Consider the following 19,398-nt stretch of genomic DNA (forward strand, 5'->3'; position numbering starts at 1 on the left):
TTTACATGACACCACCTCGACAGCCAGCGGTTGTAAAGTAGTAAATTAGTGGCAACTTCACAGACATGTCATTAAAATACACAAACATATTAGTGAAATAGGCAACACAAGAGCCTTGACATATTCTGTCTATTATTTTATTGAGGTAAATTACAAACTTTGTCAGTTTAAACAATGTGGGTCGAACACACACACACACACACACACACACACACACACACACACACACACACACAGGTGTGGATAAGTCAAGCTTGCACTCAAAGCCAGTATATAGTGAGTAAGTAGACAGGTTTGTGGAGGTTCCTCCCACCAGCTGCTATGCTGTTCAACAGGTTTGGAAAGCAGCATAACATATTTTTGTCCTGACGGTTTCAACACAGACTTTAGTGTGTAGTGACAGTGGGGCCTATATGTTACTGAATATATAGCAGAACCAGGAATATTGCTCTCCCAAAAACCTTGGACAGACAGAGCAAACTGCAGTGGACAGGTAAGTGTTAGAGGATTATCCTTCAGACTACAAGTGTTGCAATCCCTTCCACAGATGCTGTTTCTTGTTGTTTTCCATGTAGTTGTTTGCTACAATGGCAGCCATACCAGAGGTGTGGATCCCGGCATTGTCCTTACTGCAGCTGGCCCACTGTGCTGTCACCTCCAGGCATGCTCAAGGTAGACAACACGCCTGCTCTCAGAGCTACTCAGCTTGTAGAAAGGCACACTGAACTTACTGACACATTTATGTAGCTTGTGAGTCTCTTAATTGCCCTCATGCCATCAGAAACATACCTAACTTTTATCAGATACAATTCCAGGATATGAGAAAGGGAATGTAGTCGGCAGATACTCTGATGAAGCTCTTTGTGTTTATGATCATGGTAATTCAGTCTGAGTTAGTTAATACCTCAAAGAAGAAGTAACATATAATTCATCCATCTGTTTTTATTTGTATTTAGTCTTCTCACATTGAGGATGAGAAGAAGAAAAAATATGTCTCACTCTCAGAGTAACAAAAGAGGTCTAGGTTCATTTAACTTATCTTCTAGCCTGACGTTGTCATACTCATAATTCTAGTCAGAATATGAGTCTGATACCGCTCCATTGGGCTGTGATTAGGGGGCGTGTTTCAACCGAACCAGGAAAAAAAATGCCTCTTCGCTCAATTGGATAGACCTACAACAAATCAGAGCACAAGTATATGATGTATTTTAAGCGACGCATTGTTGTTGTCAACAGAACTCATCCATGTTGAAGAACTTCTCCGCTGTTTGCTCCGTTAAATGTCGGGTGTCGAGGGAAAATTACGTATTCTCCACGCAAGCCTATGTGGAGAATACGTAGCCTCCCCCCCCCCCCTCTCTCTCGTTTTATCTTTATGACTGCTTGTGTGGCTGTAGTGGATGGGCAGAGGGGGACATTTAATAATGTCATGGGTAAAATTGGTCAAATTAAAACTCCAGGACAACAGAAGGGGAATTCAAAGTATGGGATGCATATTTGATCATTTATATCATATAAATTTGTCATCAATATCGTTTAAAATCATTTTTCAGTGTGTTTCCTTGCGCAATAAGCTCGTGTTAAGTGCAAAAAATAGACTCAACACCGAAAAGATTGCTGCACGGCGCTAGGCAGCCTTGGCGCAGCGCGGCGCCTCAGCCTTCGGTGTGACCCGCACAAAGGTTTAACATGGGAGTGGATGGGAGCCAGCTGTTATTTAAGGCTTCAGTGAACCCGGCGTAAAGGTGAATGCACGTACGAACAAGTTCTCCGTTTAGGATTACAACTCCAGAACACATCAAACAAATCGTATCGCATTTGTCGGTCCTGTAAGAACTTAATAACACGGTTGGAACGCGACATTCCCGTGTTTAAAAAATGGACAGACGACGAAGGCGACCAGGCTGAAGAAGCGTGTTCACCTGAGGCATCAGAGAAAAGAGACCGGGGGCCCAAGTGCTCTTTGGTGACGTGGTTGATTACGTTACTGTTGATCATCTGTCCATCGTCTTATAAAGCCCGCCCTGAAAATTTGATTGGTCCGAACAGCTTCTGTTCGGACATAGTTTCTCCCCAACGGAGCGATGCCAGACTGAACTTCCAGACCTCAAATGTTGTGGGCCGGGCTAAGTTCGTCTGGCATCCAGGCTACTTATCTTCATTAATTTCATTTTAATTTTATATTATTTTCACATAACTCCTTAAAGTCACATAACTTTTATCTCTGTAATTTGAATTAATGTGGTCGTTTAAAAAAAAAAAACCTTCATTCCACTTCTTTCTCTATTTTATTAGTCCCCTAAACGTTGAGATGTTCACCCTCTGGATGATATGTCATCAGTGCTATTTTCTCAATAAGCTCAATCAGTCGAACTCCAAATCTGCAGTAAGATGAGTTCCGCTCCATCCAGCAGCTAGTCTGGCAAACCCACTAACAAAGCCAGGCAAAGCAAGAGCAGAGGCAATCAATTCCTAAATATGTTGGAATCTGTTGACCAATCCCAACAGTGGGGGCCAGCTGAACAGCAGACGAGACCAGGTGTAATCAGTAAGGGGGAGTAGTATGAGAAAGAGATGCGTATTTTGGCCAGTGAATTGTGTGGGCAGGCTGATGCTTCCTAGGAGCATTACTTGCTACAGGTCTGCTCCCACTGGAGACATTTTTTTTTTCAAAACAACTGTAGTTTCAGTTTTAAATAATGCTTAGTCTTACAAATTAGAGATTTCATAGTTAAAGACACCACCTTAACGACTAATAACACCACTTTGTGTGTGGAGAAGGCCTTGTCTCTGCAGATTAGTAAGAAATGTATTACTGTTTTTTACAGAGCTCTGAACTCTAATTCTCCTCTTACCTCATAAACCACCAAGCAAGCTTGGGAGAAAGATCTAGGCGTTGCTATAGATGATGCTGACTGGCAGGAAGTCTGGTCTCAGGCCATGAACATTTCTGTGTGTAACCGCACCAAATCCATACAGTTCAGAATTGTACATCGCACGCATATAACACCTGTTGTCAAGAACAAAATGGATGCTAAGATCTCCCCGCTCTGCTGGAAATGCAACTCTGAGACTGGTTATTATGTCCACTGCCTCTGGTCATGTGTGAAATTACAAAACTACTGGTCTAGTATTGTGATTGAACTGACTGTTATCTTTGGTGTCCCAATACGGATGGACTCTATGTGCCTGATACTTGGTCTCCCGGATGGTCGGATCACTGACAGTAAACACAGGAGACTTTTCAATATACTGTCTTTTGCTGCTAGAAAGAACATTCTACTCTTCTGGAACAAGAATGTTGCTCCAACAAAAAAGTCATGGCACAACATTGTTATGTACTGCATTCCTAGTGAATACATCACGTGCATGCTTCATTCCAAAATAGATGCCTTCTATAAGGTCTGGGACCCTTACTTGCAGCATATTGGGCCAACACTGTCATCTTCCTTGCTTCGTGGATTTCCCAGATCAGCCTAGCCTGTCTTTGTGACTTTGTCTTAAGTGGTTACGTGCACCTTGTAGCCTCGCTATGTTTGAATGCTCTGTATTGATTCCTAGCTGGACTCTGCCTTGTCTTGATGTGGGGGAAGTAGGGGGAGGGGGGCGGGTTGGAAAATGTGCCCACTGTCATTTATTTTTATTTTCTTAATTAATTTACTGTATCCACATGCCCACATTCAGTTTTTTTTCTTCCTTTTCTGTCGTGTCTGAGCAGCTCTGTATGTTTTGTGTTATGAGAAAATGTAATAAAAATATTATTAAAAAAAATAAAAAATACAAAAATAAAATAAAATAATGCTTAGTAATGTCCTTAAACAGCAGGTTTTTATCATATGGCAATCAAACAGGAGGGAATAGTGCTTTTGTGGGGGAATATGTTTACTTTAGGATCCTTTTTGGGGATGTCGTTAGCATTAATATACTAAAGCTGAAGTCAATCAACTTTAACCTCCGCAATTGTCTCATCTGAAAACGTATGATATGTGTCCCAAAAACAATATTCCTCAAGGGCATTTTTATATCGGCTTAGGGGCATTGGGGTTGTATTGGTTTCAGTTTGTATGTACTCTGTAAGTGTATGAGGCCTGTGTCTTTCAGGAGAGCCTGTGTTGTTGGATGAGCATACAGCAACCTCCTACCTGTCGCGCACACTGCTTTATAACAGCTGGGACTTTGAGCTGTTGGTGTCTGACGATTTGGAGAGGGAGTGTAAGGAGGAGATGTGCAGCCGTGAGGAGGCCAGAGAGGTGTTTGAGGACGACACTCAAACGGTAATGCGGCTTGTTGTCACTGTCCCCCTTTTCCATAACAATTGAAAGTAGACAATTTTTTTTTCAAAGTTGCCGATCTGAAGACTTTTCGGGTGGTGAACACTGCCTGAACATTTGTGTTACAACTGTGTGAACAGTACCAAGAATATTTTAAAGAGACTAAGAAATAATTGTGAGCTTTCAATTTAATTTACTTCTCCTCTAATGAAGCATCTTTGAATGGTTTTCAATTATCACTACAATCTGAGTAGAGAGAACTATTTATGCATGCAACTGATTAATAACTCCTAATGTGTCTTTTATCCAGCTCTATTGAAACTATATCATTCAATTTTCTTTTGCATCCATTTTTAGGAAATATTTTGGACCAACTATGTCAACAGTCAAGGTAATGGTTTATAGGATTAATACTATCCATGACCGTCATTTACGGGCTTTGGTATTGGGTTCATCGACTGTGATAGCGTTTTCATATTAAAGATATATTTGGACCAATAAATGTATCTTATTATTATTATTATTATTTTTATTGCATTGCTTATATTATACTTATTTTAACTGCTTGTTTAAACTGTCCACTGACGAATTACTGAAGGAAGTTGGCATACTACCTACCAAAGAGTGTACCTGAAACCAGTTTAAGAGCAAGAGCTCACGACGCTAAAAAATCGTTTAAAAAAAAAAACAATGTTTCGATAGTAATTATTCTTGTTTTTTAAGCGTATGCTCCCAGATTGGATGTGTCGGGAGTGGTGGCAGGTATCCTGGCTGTCCTAGTGTCTGCTGTTATTGCCACTGTCCTGGGAATATACTTCTACAAAGCTAAAAAGAAGGATGGCCAGACGTCAGCCCAGTAAGTTTACCCAGATGTGTAACATTTGAAAACAAATTGCAAATTGAAATCAGATTTATGATACTCATAGTCCCTCAAGGATTAGAATAGGCTTTTGAGAGCCGAGGAAAATCTTAGTCCAAAGGTTATACAGAGTAGTTCGCAAGTGAACCCTCAGCAGAGCCACATTAATCACATTGAGAAGCGACCGCTGGGAACATGCGGTTCAGCTTTGTTTTTGAGTAATGCAGTATATGCATCACTTTGTACTGGATTAATATGTAGGGTGAATTTCTGGAACAACAATGAATCCAAGTCATTGCCACTTCCCAGAGCTCCGCTGATGTATCCGAGTTCAAGTCCCTAGCTCAGGCCTCCTTAATGAAGTCAGAAGAAACCTGACCAGCCAGACATTCTACAAATGTCGATATTGGGTGCTTGAAGCCCGGAGGGAGCAAAACATTTCCATGGAAATAGTTAGTGGTGATGGGGGATTTAAACTTCTGATGTCCCTTTCTCTCCAAAGTGCAAAGACCCAGGTTAGACACCAGTGTTGCCACAGTTACTTCAAAAAAGTAACTTAGTTACTTTACAGATTACTTTATTTTAAAAGTAACTAAGTTAGATTACAAGTTACTTTATTAGTTACATTCAGCAACTGCCGACAACACCCCTGCCGCCCTAAAACGGTTTTACCAACACTCACTTTATTAGAAACCGCCGAAGAGGGCCCCCGCGCGATCGGAGGGTTCCCCCAGCGGACACCGTAGTTGAGGTGTTCCGCGAGAAGGGCCCGACACTCGTCCAGAGTCGCTGCCGCCGACCGCCGTACACGGTCCCCTACAACCGGTCCCCGCCTTCCGCACCGCCGACGGACACCGCCCGCGGCCCAAGAGAAAGGAAGAAAGCCCCCGCACCAGCAACGCCATGAGGCGCCGCTGACGAGGACCTCCCCCCCCCCCAAAAAAAAACGTAGGGGCAACACTATATATTAAATAATTTTCCACGGCACACCTGACGATCTCTCACGGCACACTAGTGTGCCGCGGAACGCTGGGTGAAAATCACTGGGCTACATGACTTCACTCTTAGAGACGCAAGAAGAAATCAAATATATATTTTACTATTGATGACAAAATAGTAACGCACTGTGACTTGGACAAGTAACTTTAATCTGATTACTGGTTTGAAAATAGTAACGCGTTAGATTACTCGTTACTGAAAAAAGTGGTCAGATTAGAGTAACGCGTTACCGGCATCACTGCTAGACACTAGGTGCCCAGCGAGCCAACTTTATCGGATTTAATGTTCTCAAGAATTCATCAGGGTAAAGTTCAATTGAATTGACTTGTCGATGAGGGCAGAGCTGGAAAAATAAAGGAAGTGAGGAATTTTTAACAGCAGAGGCCTCAAGTTGCAGCAATAAAGGGCCCCTCTCCGCCTCTGCACCTCAGCCATTCCAGTAGGTAAGCCCTGGAGTTAGCTGCCCAATAGTAGTGTTTTAGAATTGGCAAACCAAGACCACCCTTTTTATTGGGCGTATGTATGTGAGACTTGGATATCCTGTGTGATGTGTAACCCCATATGAATGGAATCCCGTTTGAGCCAAAATGTTATAAATAAATAAATAGATAAATAAATAAGGCTATGGAATAAACCCTGAAATAAAACAATCAGGCAACAAATATAGCATAATATAAATATATAACTGAAATGAATTTCAAAAGATGACATTTATTTATTTCACTGTACTTTTATTTCATAATGCCACATTTATTTATTTCATGGGACTTTTATTTCATTATGCCACATTTATTTCACTGCTCTATTTATTACCATACTAATATGCAAATGACGGTTAGGATCCATTGATGTGAGGTAATCGGTCCGGTTGTTTAAATAAATAAATACTGCTTGGACACTGGTGCGTGATTCTGCGTGATGGATACACGCGAAGGGAAGGATGAGGAGGAAACGAGGGTTCAGCAATGTCTGATCAGTTAATATAGATTCTATTGATCTATGATCTCTGATCTTTGTGCTGAATAGAGTCCAGTATTCCACAGATCGATCAACCGACGGAAGCGAACCATCCCAGTACAAACACAAGCATTTAATAATAATTCTGTTAAATTCTATAGATCGGAGACATCACAGCTGTCTCTGGATTTAATAACCCCGCAGTTTTGGATGATTAAAATACGAACAGACAATGCAAAAAGTTCCCTCACATTCTGAGAAGTTTTTTTTTTTGCCTCCACCTTTGAATTGGATCTTTTTTTTATTTCAGGCTCTGTTCTTTCTATCATACTCACTCTCACACATTGTATTATCCAAAGCAGCAGCAGACTATCAGTGTATTTTCTTTATTAGTGACATCGCTGTTGTCCCATAAAATCGCTCTTCCTCTTCTCATCGCTTGATGCCGTGACTCTGTCAGGACTCACGGTGGAAACCCATTAGTCAGCAGCACAATTTAATATTCATGATGTGCTTTGCATTGATCATGGTTGAAAGTGGATTTGTGGAGGGCGGACTTGGAGGCAGATCCACGTACGACGATTCCAGGTGGACTGTGATTTATAAAGTGAACATTGCGTTCAGGTGTGCGTGCGCACTGTTTTATAAATCGAAATTTTCTTTTGCATACGCCATTTCCGGCTTTTGTGCACACATACACTTTTAGTATCAATCCCACGCACTTTTTTATAAATGAGACCCCAGTTCTTTTCTCCAGCACCACCATCACCACCAAAATATTCAATTGTATTGTATTGTAAACAATCTGGGAAACCCCTTTATTTTTATCAAACAAATTTGCTTTCACATTTACTGACATTATTCGTGTTTGTTTTGGACTTGAGTCTGAACTGGTTCATCTCTATCAGAAATATTTCTTATGCACAAGTACTTTGAAAATAGACACATTTTCCATTATTTACAAAACTGTTTCTTCTAATCAAATTGTAAAAACTGTTATTTTTCAGATTTTTCTGATGTTCCCCATTACGTGGCACTTCTGTACGTCCTGGGAGAGGGATCGCTCACATTAGGCTCTCTCTGAGGTTTCTACTAGTTTTTCCTTACTCTTGTTCATGTTTAAGGGCAGAGGTTGTCGCACCTTCTTAAGCCATATGAGACAAATTGTGATTTGTGAATATCAATCAAATTTATTTGTATAGCCCATATTCACAAATCACGATTCGTCTCATAGGGCTTTAACATGGTGTGACATCCTCTGTTCTTAACCCTTAGCAAGAGTAAGGAAAAACTACTAATAACCCTTTTAATAGGGTAAAAATACGTAAAAAACGCAGAGAGAGCCACATGTGAGGGATCCCTCTCCCAGGACGGACAGAAGTGCAATAGATGTCAGGTGTAGGAAAACATCATCAAGATTAATTATGGTCTGATAGAGCTGGATTGCGCGGAAGTACTGTTAAATGTTCAATTCCGACACCGTACAACAATACAAGGTCAAGTGTGTGGTTACAACAATGAGTAGGTTGGTGTACACACTGACTGAAACCAATTGAGTCTAGTATTGAAATAAATGCTACGCTAAGGCTATCTTTATTATTGTCACCATGAATATTAAAGTCAACATCAATAAAAATTGTATTGGTCTATAGGACTAGGTTTGATAAAACTCAGGGAATTCCGTTAAAAATTCGGTAAAGGCCCTGGAGCACGGTAAACTACAGCAAATATGATTGGCTGTTGGTGTTTCCTGGATTGGCTATACAAATAAAATTTGATGATTGATTGAATGTATGTTGAATTTGTCTGATTTGGAGGCCTGCTGCTTGCTTTTTGTCCAACAGAGCTCCAGTGAGGATGGCAGCAGATGGCCGTCCCGCTCCGGAGATGGTGCCCCTTGCTGGGATCACTGCTCCAGGTCTACCCAGCTACAATGAGGCTCTGAACCGCAGTGGGCAGCATGATGCCCCACCACCACCTTATTCAGGGTAAACGAGTGCTCAACTGAGGAGTTGTGCCTTACAGGAATCCAGGCAAATGTTTATAGTATTCCGAGATCCACGCACAAAAATTAAGACAAATATGCATCATTTACTAAATGTGTTTAAAATGTACTTTTGTAACCAATTTCTGACAAACAGATTTTCCCAAGTCACAGGAAATTCTTTATTTTGAAAAGAAGCACCTGAATATTTAACACTTTTCCACACAACAATGGTCTGCACACCATTTTACATAATCAAATCATACAAACAGGGATTAATTAATTAATTGCAAAGTCCCTCTTTGCCACGAAAATGAACTTATCCCCCAAAAAACATTTCCAATGCATTTCAGCCCTGCCAAAGAAGGACCAGCTGACATCATGTCCGTGCTGTCCAATCATTCTGATTGAGACATAATAGTAGACTGGAAGCTTTAAAAGGAGGGTTGTGCTTGAATTCATTGTTCTTCCTCTGTTAACCATGGTTACCTGCAAGGAAACGCGTGCAGTCATCATTGTTTTGCACAAAAGGCTTCAGAGACCAGGATATTGCTGCTAGTAAAATTGCACCTAAATCTACCCTTTATCTGATCATTAAGAATTTCAAGGCGAGAGGTTCAATTGTTGTGAAAAAGGCTTCAGGGCGTCCAAGAAAGTCCAGCAAGCGCCAGGACCGTCTCCTAAAGTTGATTTAGCTGCGGGATCGGGGCACCACTAGTGCAGAGGTTGCTCAGGAATGGCAGTAGGCAGGTGTGAGTGCATCTGCACGCACAGTGAGGCGAAGACTTTGGGAGGATGGCCTGGTGTCAAGAAGGGCAGCAAAGAAGCCACTTCTCTCCAGGAAAAACATCAGGGACAGACTGATATTCTGCCAAAGGTACAGGGTCTGGACGACTGTGGACTGGGGTAAAGTCCTTTTCTCTGATGAATCCCCTTACCGATTGGTTAGGGCATCTAGAAAAAAAGCTTGTCTGGAGAAGAAAGGTGAGCGCTACCATCAGTCCTGTGTCATGCAAACAGTAAAGCATCCTGAGACCATTCATCTGTGGGGTTGCTTCTCAGCCAAGGGAGTGGGCTCATTAACAATTTTGCCTAAGAACACAGCCATGAATAAAGAATAGTACCAAAACATCCTCCGAGAGCAACTTCTCCCAACCATCCAAGAACAGTTTGGTGACGAACAATGCCTTTTCCAGCATGATGGAGCACCTTGCCATAAGGCAAAAGTGATAACTAAGTGGCTCGGGGAACAAAACATAGAAATTTTGGGTCCATGGCTAGGAAATTCCCCAGACCTTAATCCAATTCAGAACTTGTGGTCAATCCTCAAGAGGTGGGTGGACGAACAAAAACCCACAAATTCTGACAAACTCCATGCATTGATTATGCAAGAAAGGGCTGCCATCAGTCAGGATGTGGCCCAGACGTTAATTGACAGCATGCCAGGGCGAATTGCAGAGGTCTTGAAAAAGAAGGGTCAACTCTGCAAATATTGACTCTTTGCATAAACTTAATGTAATTGTCAATAAAATCCTTTGACACTTATGAAATGCTTGTAATTATACTTCAGTATACCATTGTAACATCTGACAAAAAGATCTAAAAACACTGAAGCAACACACTTTGTGAAAACCAAATCATTCTCAAAACTTTTGGCCACAGCTGTACATCGATGAAGTCATTCCGAGGATTACTGTACGAACATTCCCTATCCAGACGCCCTGGAATAATGCTGAAGTCCATGCCTAACTCAAAGCACAGATTGATGCCTACAACTCAGGTGAACTGGAGGAGTACAGGAAGTCCAGGTACGCGCTCCGGAGTGCTAATAGCAGTGCCAAGAGACTTTACAGGGACAAAGTAGAGTCCCACTACCAGGGCTCTAACACAAGGAATGGCATCCCTGGCCAAGCTCTCAAGGTGTGTGCAGATCAGCTCGCAGAAGTGTTCACAGACATTTTCAATCTGTCTCTGCTCCAGCCTGTAGTCCCCACATGCTTCAAGGAGACCATAATTGTCCCTGTTCACAAGAAAACAAAAATCCTCTGCCTGAACGACTAGAGCCCAGTAGCACTCATCTCCACCATCATGAAGTGTTTTGAGCGGTTAGTCAAACCCTTCATCACCTCCTTCCTCCCTGTTTCTCTTCAGTTTGCCTACCGGCCAGATAGGTCGACTGCAGATGCCATCTCCCTCACCCTTCACACTGCCCTCTCCCACCTGGACCAGAGGGACACATATGTCAGAATGCTGTTCATTGACTACAGTTCAGCATTCAATACCATCGTGCCCCTGAAGCTCGTCACCAGGCTCAGAGACCTGGGGCTCAACATCGCCCTCTGTGACTGGATCCTGAACTTCCTGACGGGCAGACCACAGGCTGTGCGGATATGCAGCACCACATCCTCAACCCTGACTCTAAACACTGGTTCCCCCCAGGGCTACCTGCTCAGTCCTCTCCTGTGCTCCCCGTTCATGCATGACTGCGTGGCCACCCACAGCTCCAACACCATCATTAAGTCTGCTGATGACACAACTGTTATAGGCCTGATCACCGGCCACAATGAGAAGGCCTACAGAGAGGATGTCAGAGGGCTGAAATGTTGGTGCCAGGACAACAACGTCCATCTAAACGTCAGCAAAACGAAGGAGCTGATCGTGGACTACAGAAAGAGACAAGGAGTAGAACACGCTCCCATATCCATCAACGGGACTACGTTGGAGTGAGTCAGCAGCTTCAGGTTCCTCGGGGTCCACATCAGTGAGGACATGACCAGGACCCACCACTCAGACTTCATCAGGAAGACGGCCAGACAGCGGCTCAACATGGATGCCAGGATTCTCTGAAATTTCTGCAGGTGAACCATAGGGAGTATCCTGACTGGCTGCATCACTTCACCCCCCTGCACCGTAACGCCGGGTTCACACCGGACGCAGAAGCGTGGCAAAAGCGCAGCGCCAAACCTTAAATAACAGCTGGCTCCCATCCACTCCCATGTTAAACCTTTCTGCTGGTCACACCGGAGGCTGAAGCGCCGCGCTGCACCAAGGCTGCCTAGCGCCGTGCATTTGTTTCGTTTGACGCGAGCGTATCGCGACAGGAAACACACTGAAAAAAGATTTTAAACGATATTGATGACATATTTTAAATGATCAAATATGCATCCCATACTTTGAAGTCCCCTTCTGTTGTCCTGGAGTTTTAATTTTACCACTTTTACCAACCACATTATTAAATGTTACCCTCTACCCATCCACTACAGCCACACAAGCAGTCATAAAGATAAAAAGAGAGAGGGGGGGCTACGTATTCTCAACATAGGCTTGAGTGGAGAATACGTAATTTACCCTCGACACCCGACATTTAACGGAGCAAACAGCGGAGAAGTTCTTCAACATGAATGACATTAAATTAATAATTGAAGTGGAGAAGTACAGTGAGTTGTATGATCCTCGGAAAATGTTGTATAAAGACAACACAAAAAAAGACAAATGTTGGGACGCTGTTGCTTAATGTTGGAGCAACAATTATGTATATGCTTTTATACTACTGGATCAACGGGTGATATTATTAGCGCTGCCCGGCAGTTCAGCGTGGCTTCCGCGTCCGGTGTGAACAGCCAAGCACCGGCGCGATAGGGATTAGAGTTTACGCCACGCTTTGGCGTCGCTTCCGCGTCCAGTGTGAACCTGGCGTAAGGCTTTCTAGAGGGTGGTGAAGTCTGCTCAGCACATCACCAAGATGGAGCTACCATCCATGGAGGACCTCTACATCCAGCGGTGTAGGAAGAAGACCAACCCGATAATTAAACATCGCTATCACCCCAGCCATAAACTGTTTTGCCTGCTGCCATCTGGCCAATGGTACCACAGTATCCGGGCCAGCACCACCAGGCTCAGAGACAGTTTCATCCCCCAGGCCAAAAGACTTTAAACTCCTCTAATCTGACAGGGGGCAGCTGCAAGATGCTGGACCCCCGAATTGCCCCTCATAGAACAAGAAGGTGCTGCTAATAGATGCACTGTATGAATGTGTGTGTGAATGGGCAAATGTAAAACTGTACTGTAAAGAGCTGTGAGTGGTCATCATGACTATTTAATCAAAAAAAAGACTTTAATTAAACAATAGCACAAGAAAGCTTACACAAGGCTCAGGACAGGGCAGGGCAGGAACGCAGAACAGAACAGCAACATAATCCAACAGAACGACCAGAGGAACACGAACGAGCACAAGTACAAGAAACACAGGCAATCCGACAGAGGACAAGGGGAAGGACAGAGGCTAAAATACACACAGGTAAGGCAGGGGTAATTGGCCACAGGTGCAACACATGAGGAGTTAGAAAAACAATCACCAAGACAGGAAGTGAAGACAGAAACAACCCACAAGGAACAGAGACTACAAAATAAAATGGGAAACAGAACACACAGAGGCTGAAATAAACAAACGAAACTGACAGAACATGACAGTACCCCCCCCCCCCCCCCCCCCCCTCAAGGGCCGGATGACAGACGGCCCAAAACATGAACTGCCACGGGAGGGAGGTGGGGGGGACCGGAGGAGGGACTCCGGGACATGCCCTGCAACTCAGGTGGACAGCTCCATGGCTGCTCAAAGGCAGAGTTCTGAGACTCTGGAGGGCGGCGCCGTGGCCGCTCAGGGACAGAGTTCTGAGGCCCAGGAGGTAGGCGCCATGGCCGCTCAGGCACAGAGTTCTGAGGCTCGGGAGGGCGGCACCATGGCCGCTCAGGGACAGAGTTCTGAGGCTCGGGAGGGCGGCACCATGGACGCTCAAGGGTAGCGCAAAAGGGCGCAGACCTCAGCCCCAGACGTGGAGCAGGATCCGGAGTCGCAGCCGGAACAGGGCCCATAGTCGGCGCTGCGAGTACCTCCGACGCCTGAACATGAGGGACTTCAGCTGGGACTCTCCGGTGCGGGACAGGGACTGCAGCAGACTCCGCAGGGACCTTTGACTCCTGAACAGGAGGGACGTCAGCCCGAAGAGGAGAAAGTCAGCTGGGGGCCTCCGGCGCGGGACAAGGACTGGAGCAGGCGACGCGAGGACCTCTGACGCCTGAAGAAGAGGGACGTCAGCCGGGAACCTCCGGCGCGGGGCAGGGACCAGGATGCAAGCCGCTGTAAGGACCTCGGACATCGGAGGAGTTGAAACGTCAGCCAGGAACCTCAGGCGCGGGGCAGGGACCGGAACCGATGCCGCTGTGAGGTCCTCTGATGTCGGAGGATGAGAGACATCAGCCAGGAACCTCAGGCGCGGGGCAGGGACAGGAGCGGGGACTGGATTAGGCACCGCAAGGACCTCCGACGCCGGAACCAGAGTGGCGTCTGCCGGGAACCTCCGGTGTGGGACAGGGACTGGAGCTGACACTGCGAAGACCTCCGACGCTGGAACCAGAGTGACATCTGCCGGGACCCTCCGGCGCGGGACAGGGACTGGAGCGGGGACTGGAGCAGGCACCGCAAGGACCTCCGACGCCGGAACCAGGGTGGCGTCTGCCGGGACCCTCCGGCGTGGGACAGGGACTGGAGATGGCACCGCAAGGACCTCCGACGACGGAACACAGGGGATGTCAACCAGGAGCATCCGGCGCGGAGCAGGGACTGGAGCTGGCACAGGGAGGACCTCCGATGCCGGAACACAGGGGACGTCAGCCAGGAGCCTCCGGCGCGGAGCAGGGACCGGAGCAGCTACAGCGAGGCCCTCCGACGCCTGAAGAGGAGAGACGCCAGCCGGAAGCCTCTGGCGCGGGGCAGGGACCGGAGCAGGTGCCACGGGGACCTCTGACGCGGAAACACAGGGAACGTCAGGTTGGAACCTCCGGCGCGGAGCAGGGACTGGAGCCGACGCCGCTGTGAGGACCACTGACTGAGAACGAGAGATGTCAGACGGGAATCTCCGGCGCGGAGCAGGGACTGGAGCCGACGCCACTGTGAGGACCTCTGACGTCGGAGGATGAGAGACGTCAGCTGGGGGCCTCCGGTTCGGAGCAGGGACTGGAGCCGACGCCGCTGTGAGGACCTCTGACGTCGGAGAGTGAGAGACGTCAGCTGGGAGCCTCCGGTGCGGAGCAGGGACTGGGTCTGGCTGGTGCCTGTGAGCATGCTGCTGGAGAGAGAGGCTTCTGCTGTGGATGCCCCCTCTCCAACGTCCACCACCCACACCAGAAGCCTTTTGGATGCTGCGGGGTCCCCCACGAGCCCAACAGCCCCCCAGGTACCGGTCGGCAGATGAGGCTGGTGGCTGGTTCCTCTGAGCAGGCTGTAGAGGTGAGGGTTTTCTGCCACTGCCCCCCATAGCAGACACACTTTGCAGGCTGCAGGAAGCCAGACGGCTTCCTGCTTAACAAAAGCACAAGAAAGCTTACACGAGGCTCAGGAAAGGACAGGGCAGGACAGGAACGCAGAACAGAAGAGCAACATAATCCACCAGAACGACCAGAGGAACACGAACGAGCAAAAGTACAAGAAACACTGGCAAAACACAGAAAGCAAAACAGACAATCCGAAAGAGGACAAGGGGAAGGACAGAGGCTTAAATACACACAGGGAAGGCAGGGGTAATTGGCCACAGGTGCAACACATGAGGAGTTAGAAAGACAATCACCAAGACAGGAAGTGAAGACAGAAACAACCCACAAGGAACAGAGACTACAAAATAAAACAGAAAACACAGAGGCTGAAATAAACAAACTAAACTGACAGAACATGACAAGCACTATATAAATACAAAACCCTCTACCATTTACCATAATTCCACTAACTCTGCAACTTAGCATAATTGCACTATTGTTGTTTCTTTAGCAATACATATATATATATTTAGATGTATATATATACACTGTATATGTTATTGTTCATTGCTGTTTTGTATTGCACTATCTGTAAATGTTGTTTATGTAGATTAATGCCTGATGGATGAATGCATTTGAATGTGCTTTAATACTGCAGAGACTGTGATTAAGGCATATTTCCCACTGGGACAATAAAGTCAATCTTTTTTTTGTATCTTTATATGACATCATTACAAAAAATGAAAGACGTCAAACCTTAAGAGTGTTGCATAATTGAACAAAAGAGGCTGAATTCTTCTGAACTTCAGAGTGGCAATTCCATTAAACCATCAGAACCCCAGTTGGGGTGTATTGGTCATTCAGAAAACCAAAAAATGAGATGAAGTATTACAGTTATATAAAACACAAAATCAGAGACTTTTCCAAACTTCTCTTGTGAGAAGATATACTTTTTCATTGCTCAGCAAATTTTATCTGTTATCAGGTGTGTGATGTATTTTGTGAATCTTGATTCATTTATGAGTTCATCGTCTTCTTTTGAATTCATACTACACAACAGCAGCTAATCTCACATAACACAACTTTTTGAAGCACCTGTGGAAAAATAACGCTCACAAAGATTATTCCTGTCTTTGACTACAGGGGTGCGCCGTCAGAGCCCGCTGATCCTGGAGACAACGAATAAGAGGGTTGACAGAGCTTCTTCAAATGGCTAGTGGGAAAGATTTTAGTCTACCTTTTGAGTGTGTGTATGTGTGCGTATACATTTTGCTTATGCGTGAAGTTAGTTCCCAGTCCCAGAAGTAACTCTTCTTAAAAGGTGGAATGAGATGTGGAGAGATTGAGGAACATGTTTTGCGGTTTCCCCTCACAATTGTATTGCATCTGCAGGGTAGTTTTGAGTTTGGGGAGAAATGGAGAATAACAGTTTAATGCAATAAATGAAGTAACAATTACATAAAGCTCCCATTATTTTCTTTGCCTTGTGCAACTTGACAGGCCAGTATAGACAAGTGCATGTGTGTACAATTTAAGTCAGGGGAATGTCTGCACGTCAATCACATACTTTAACCTGTGTTGTTGTTAATCACAGCAGTTTATCACAATGCTACTACTTTAATGCTACTCTACATTGTGTAGCCGTGCACTGGAATGTGTTTGTGTGTGTGTGTTTTTGTTACCTCTTTAGGACTTTTGACACCATAAACACTTTTTCAGGACCAGTAGACCTTATGGGGAGGTTATCCTCCTAATGAGCCAAAACATAGTTTCTGAGATCAAATATTTATGTTTGTGTCATATGCGACAGATGGACATTTAAACTGTGGTGAAAGATCACTTTCACTATCTATTTGCTGCAAACCATGTACGGTAAGCGAGGACAATGTGCAGCGTGGATGCTCTAACCTGAAAACTTCGTCAGCATTCCAGTTGCTGTACGTTTGCTACACGATGACCGTATACTTCATACTTCATGGGGCGGTGTGGCCTAGGGGGTAAAGTGGGCGTTCTCCAACAAGAAGGTTGCTGGTTCAATTCCCACTCTTCCCCATCTGCATGCCGAAGTGCCCTTGGCAAGATACTGAACCCCTTACTGGCCCTCATATACAGTGCCTTGCATAAGTATTCACCCCCTTTGGACTTTTCTACATTTTGTCATGGTATAACCACAGATTACAATTTATTTCATCGTGAGTTTATGTAATGGACCAACACAAAATAGTGCATCATTTGGAAGTGGGGTGAAATATTACATGGATTTCACAATTATTTACAAATAAAAATCTGAAAAGTGTTGAGTGCATATGTCTTCACCCCCTTTACTGTGAAACCCCTAACAAAGATCTGGTGCGACCAATTGCATTCACAAGTCACATTTGCAAGTCACATAATTAGTAAATAGGGTCCACCTGTCTGCAATTTAATCTCAGTATAAATACACCTGTTCTGTGACGGACTCAGAGTTTGTTGGAGATCATTACTGAACAAACAGCATCATGAAGACCAAGGAGCTCACCAAACAGGTCAGGGATAAAGTTGTGGAGAAATATGAAGCAGGGTTAGGTTATAAAAAAATATCCAGAGCTTTGAACATCTCTCTGAGCACCATAAAATCCATCATAAGAAAATGGAAAGAATATGGCACAACCGCAAACCTACCAAGAGGAGGCCGTCCACCCAAACTGAAGAGTCGGACAAGGAGAAAATGAATCAGAGAAGCAACCAGGAGGCCCATGGTTACTCTGGAGGAGTTGCAGAGATCCACAGCTGAGGTGGGAGAATCTGTCCACAGGACAACTATTAGTCGTCTACTCCACAAATCTGGCCTTTATGGAAAAGTGGCAAGAAGAAAGCCATTGTTGAAAGGGATCCATAAAAAATCCCGTTTGGAGTTTGCCAGAAGCCATGTGGGAGACACAGCAAACATGTGGAAGAAGGTGCTCTGGTCAGATGAGACCAAAATGAACTTTTTGGCCTCAATGCAAAACGCTATGTGTGGCGAAAACCCAACACTGCCCATCACCCTGAGCACACCATCCCAACAGTGAAACATGGTGGTGGTAGCATCAGGCTGTGGGGATGCTTCTCTTCAGCAGATACAGGGAAACTGGTCAGAATAGAGGGAAAGATGGATGGAGCCAAATACAGGGAAATCCTTGAAGAAAATCTGATGCAGTCTGAAAAAAAGACTTGAGACTGGGGCGGAGGTTCATCTTCCAGCAGGACAATGACCCTAAACATACAGCCAGAGCTACAAAGGAATGGTTTGGATTAAAGAATGTTAATGTCTTAAAATGGCCCAGTCAAAGCCCAGACCTCAATCCAATAGAGAATCTATGGCAAGACTTGAAGATTGCGGTTCACAGACGGTCTCCATCCAATCTGACTGAGCTTCATCTTTTTTGCCTAGAAGAATGGACAAACCTTTCCATCTCTAGATGTGCAGAGCTGCTAGAGACATACCCCAAAAGACTTGCAGCTGTAATTGCAGCGAAAGGGGGTTCTACCAAGTATTGACACAGGGGGGTGAATACTTATGCACCCAACAGATGTCAACTTTTTTGTTCTCATTATTGTTTGTGTCACAATAAAATGTATTTTGCACCTTCAAAGTACTACGCATGTTTTGTTGATCAAACGGGAAAAAGTTTATTTAAGTCTATTTGAATTCCAGTTAGTAACAGTATATAATGGGAAAAAGTCCAAGGGGGGTGAATACTTATGCAAGGCACTGTATGTTGTGTGTACTAAAAATGTAAGTCGCTTTGGGCAAATGCGTCAGCTAAATGACATGTAATGTAATACTTAAAATGCTATTTGTAGTGTTACCATAAATCACTTAAGAGTAAAATTCTGTGACACATAATCATTACTTGGCAGTATATTATGAACTTGATTTATGTTTTTGCAATTTGAACTAGTGTACATTTCTTTTAATTTATTAGTATAATGTTTTGATAATAAACAAGTTAACATTATGTATTAGTGTCGGGATAACCAGGCATTATTTTATATTT

The 19,398-nt window shown here is 44.6% G+C and overlaps 1 protein-coding gene across 1 annotated transcript; it reads left to right on the forward strand.

Moving 5' to 3' along the window:
* Positions 1–308: 308 nt before the first annotated feature.
* Positions 309–19,359, forward strand: prrg2 (proline rich Gla (G-carboxyglutamic acid) 2). Its single transcript, XM_053443012.1, has 7 exons — positions 309–493; positions 576–672; positions 4,102–4,274; positions 4,629–4,662; positions 4,995–5,127; positions 8,931–9,074; positions 16,523–19,359. The coding sequence occupies exons 2-7, from the start codon at positions 588–590 to the stop codon at positions 16,563–16,565; spliced, it is 612 nt and encodes a 203-aa protein (XP_053298987.1). The 5' UTR covers positions 309–493; positions 576–587; the 3' UTR covers positions 16,566–19,359.
* The last annotated feature ends 39 nt before the right edge of the window (positions 19,360–19,398 follow it).

This window comes from Pleuronectes platessa, chromosome 16 (genome assembly GCF_947347685.1).
Source record: "Pleuronectes platessa chromosome 16, fPlePla1.1, whole genome shotgun sequence".
Taxonomy (NCBI): Eukaryota; Metazoa; Chordata; class Actinopteri; order Pleuronectiformes; family Pleuronectidae; genus Pleuronectes; species Pleuronectes platessa.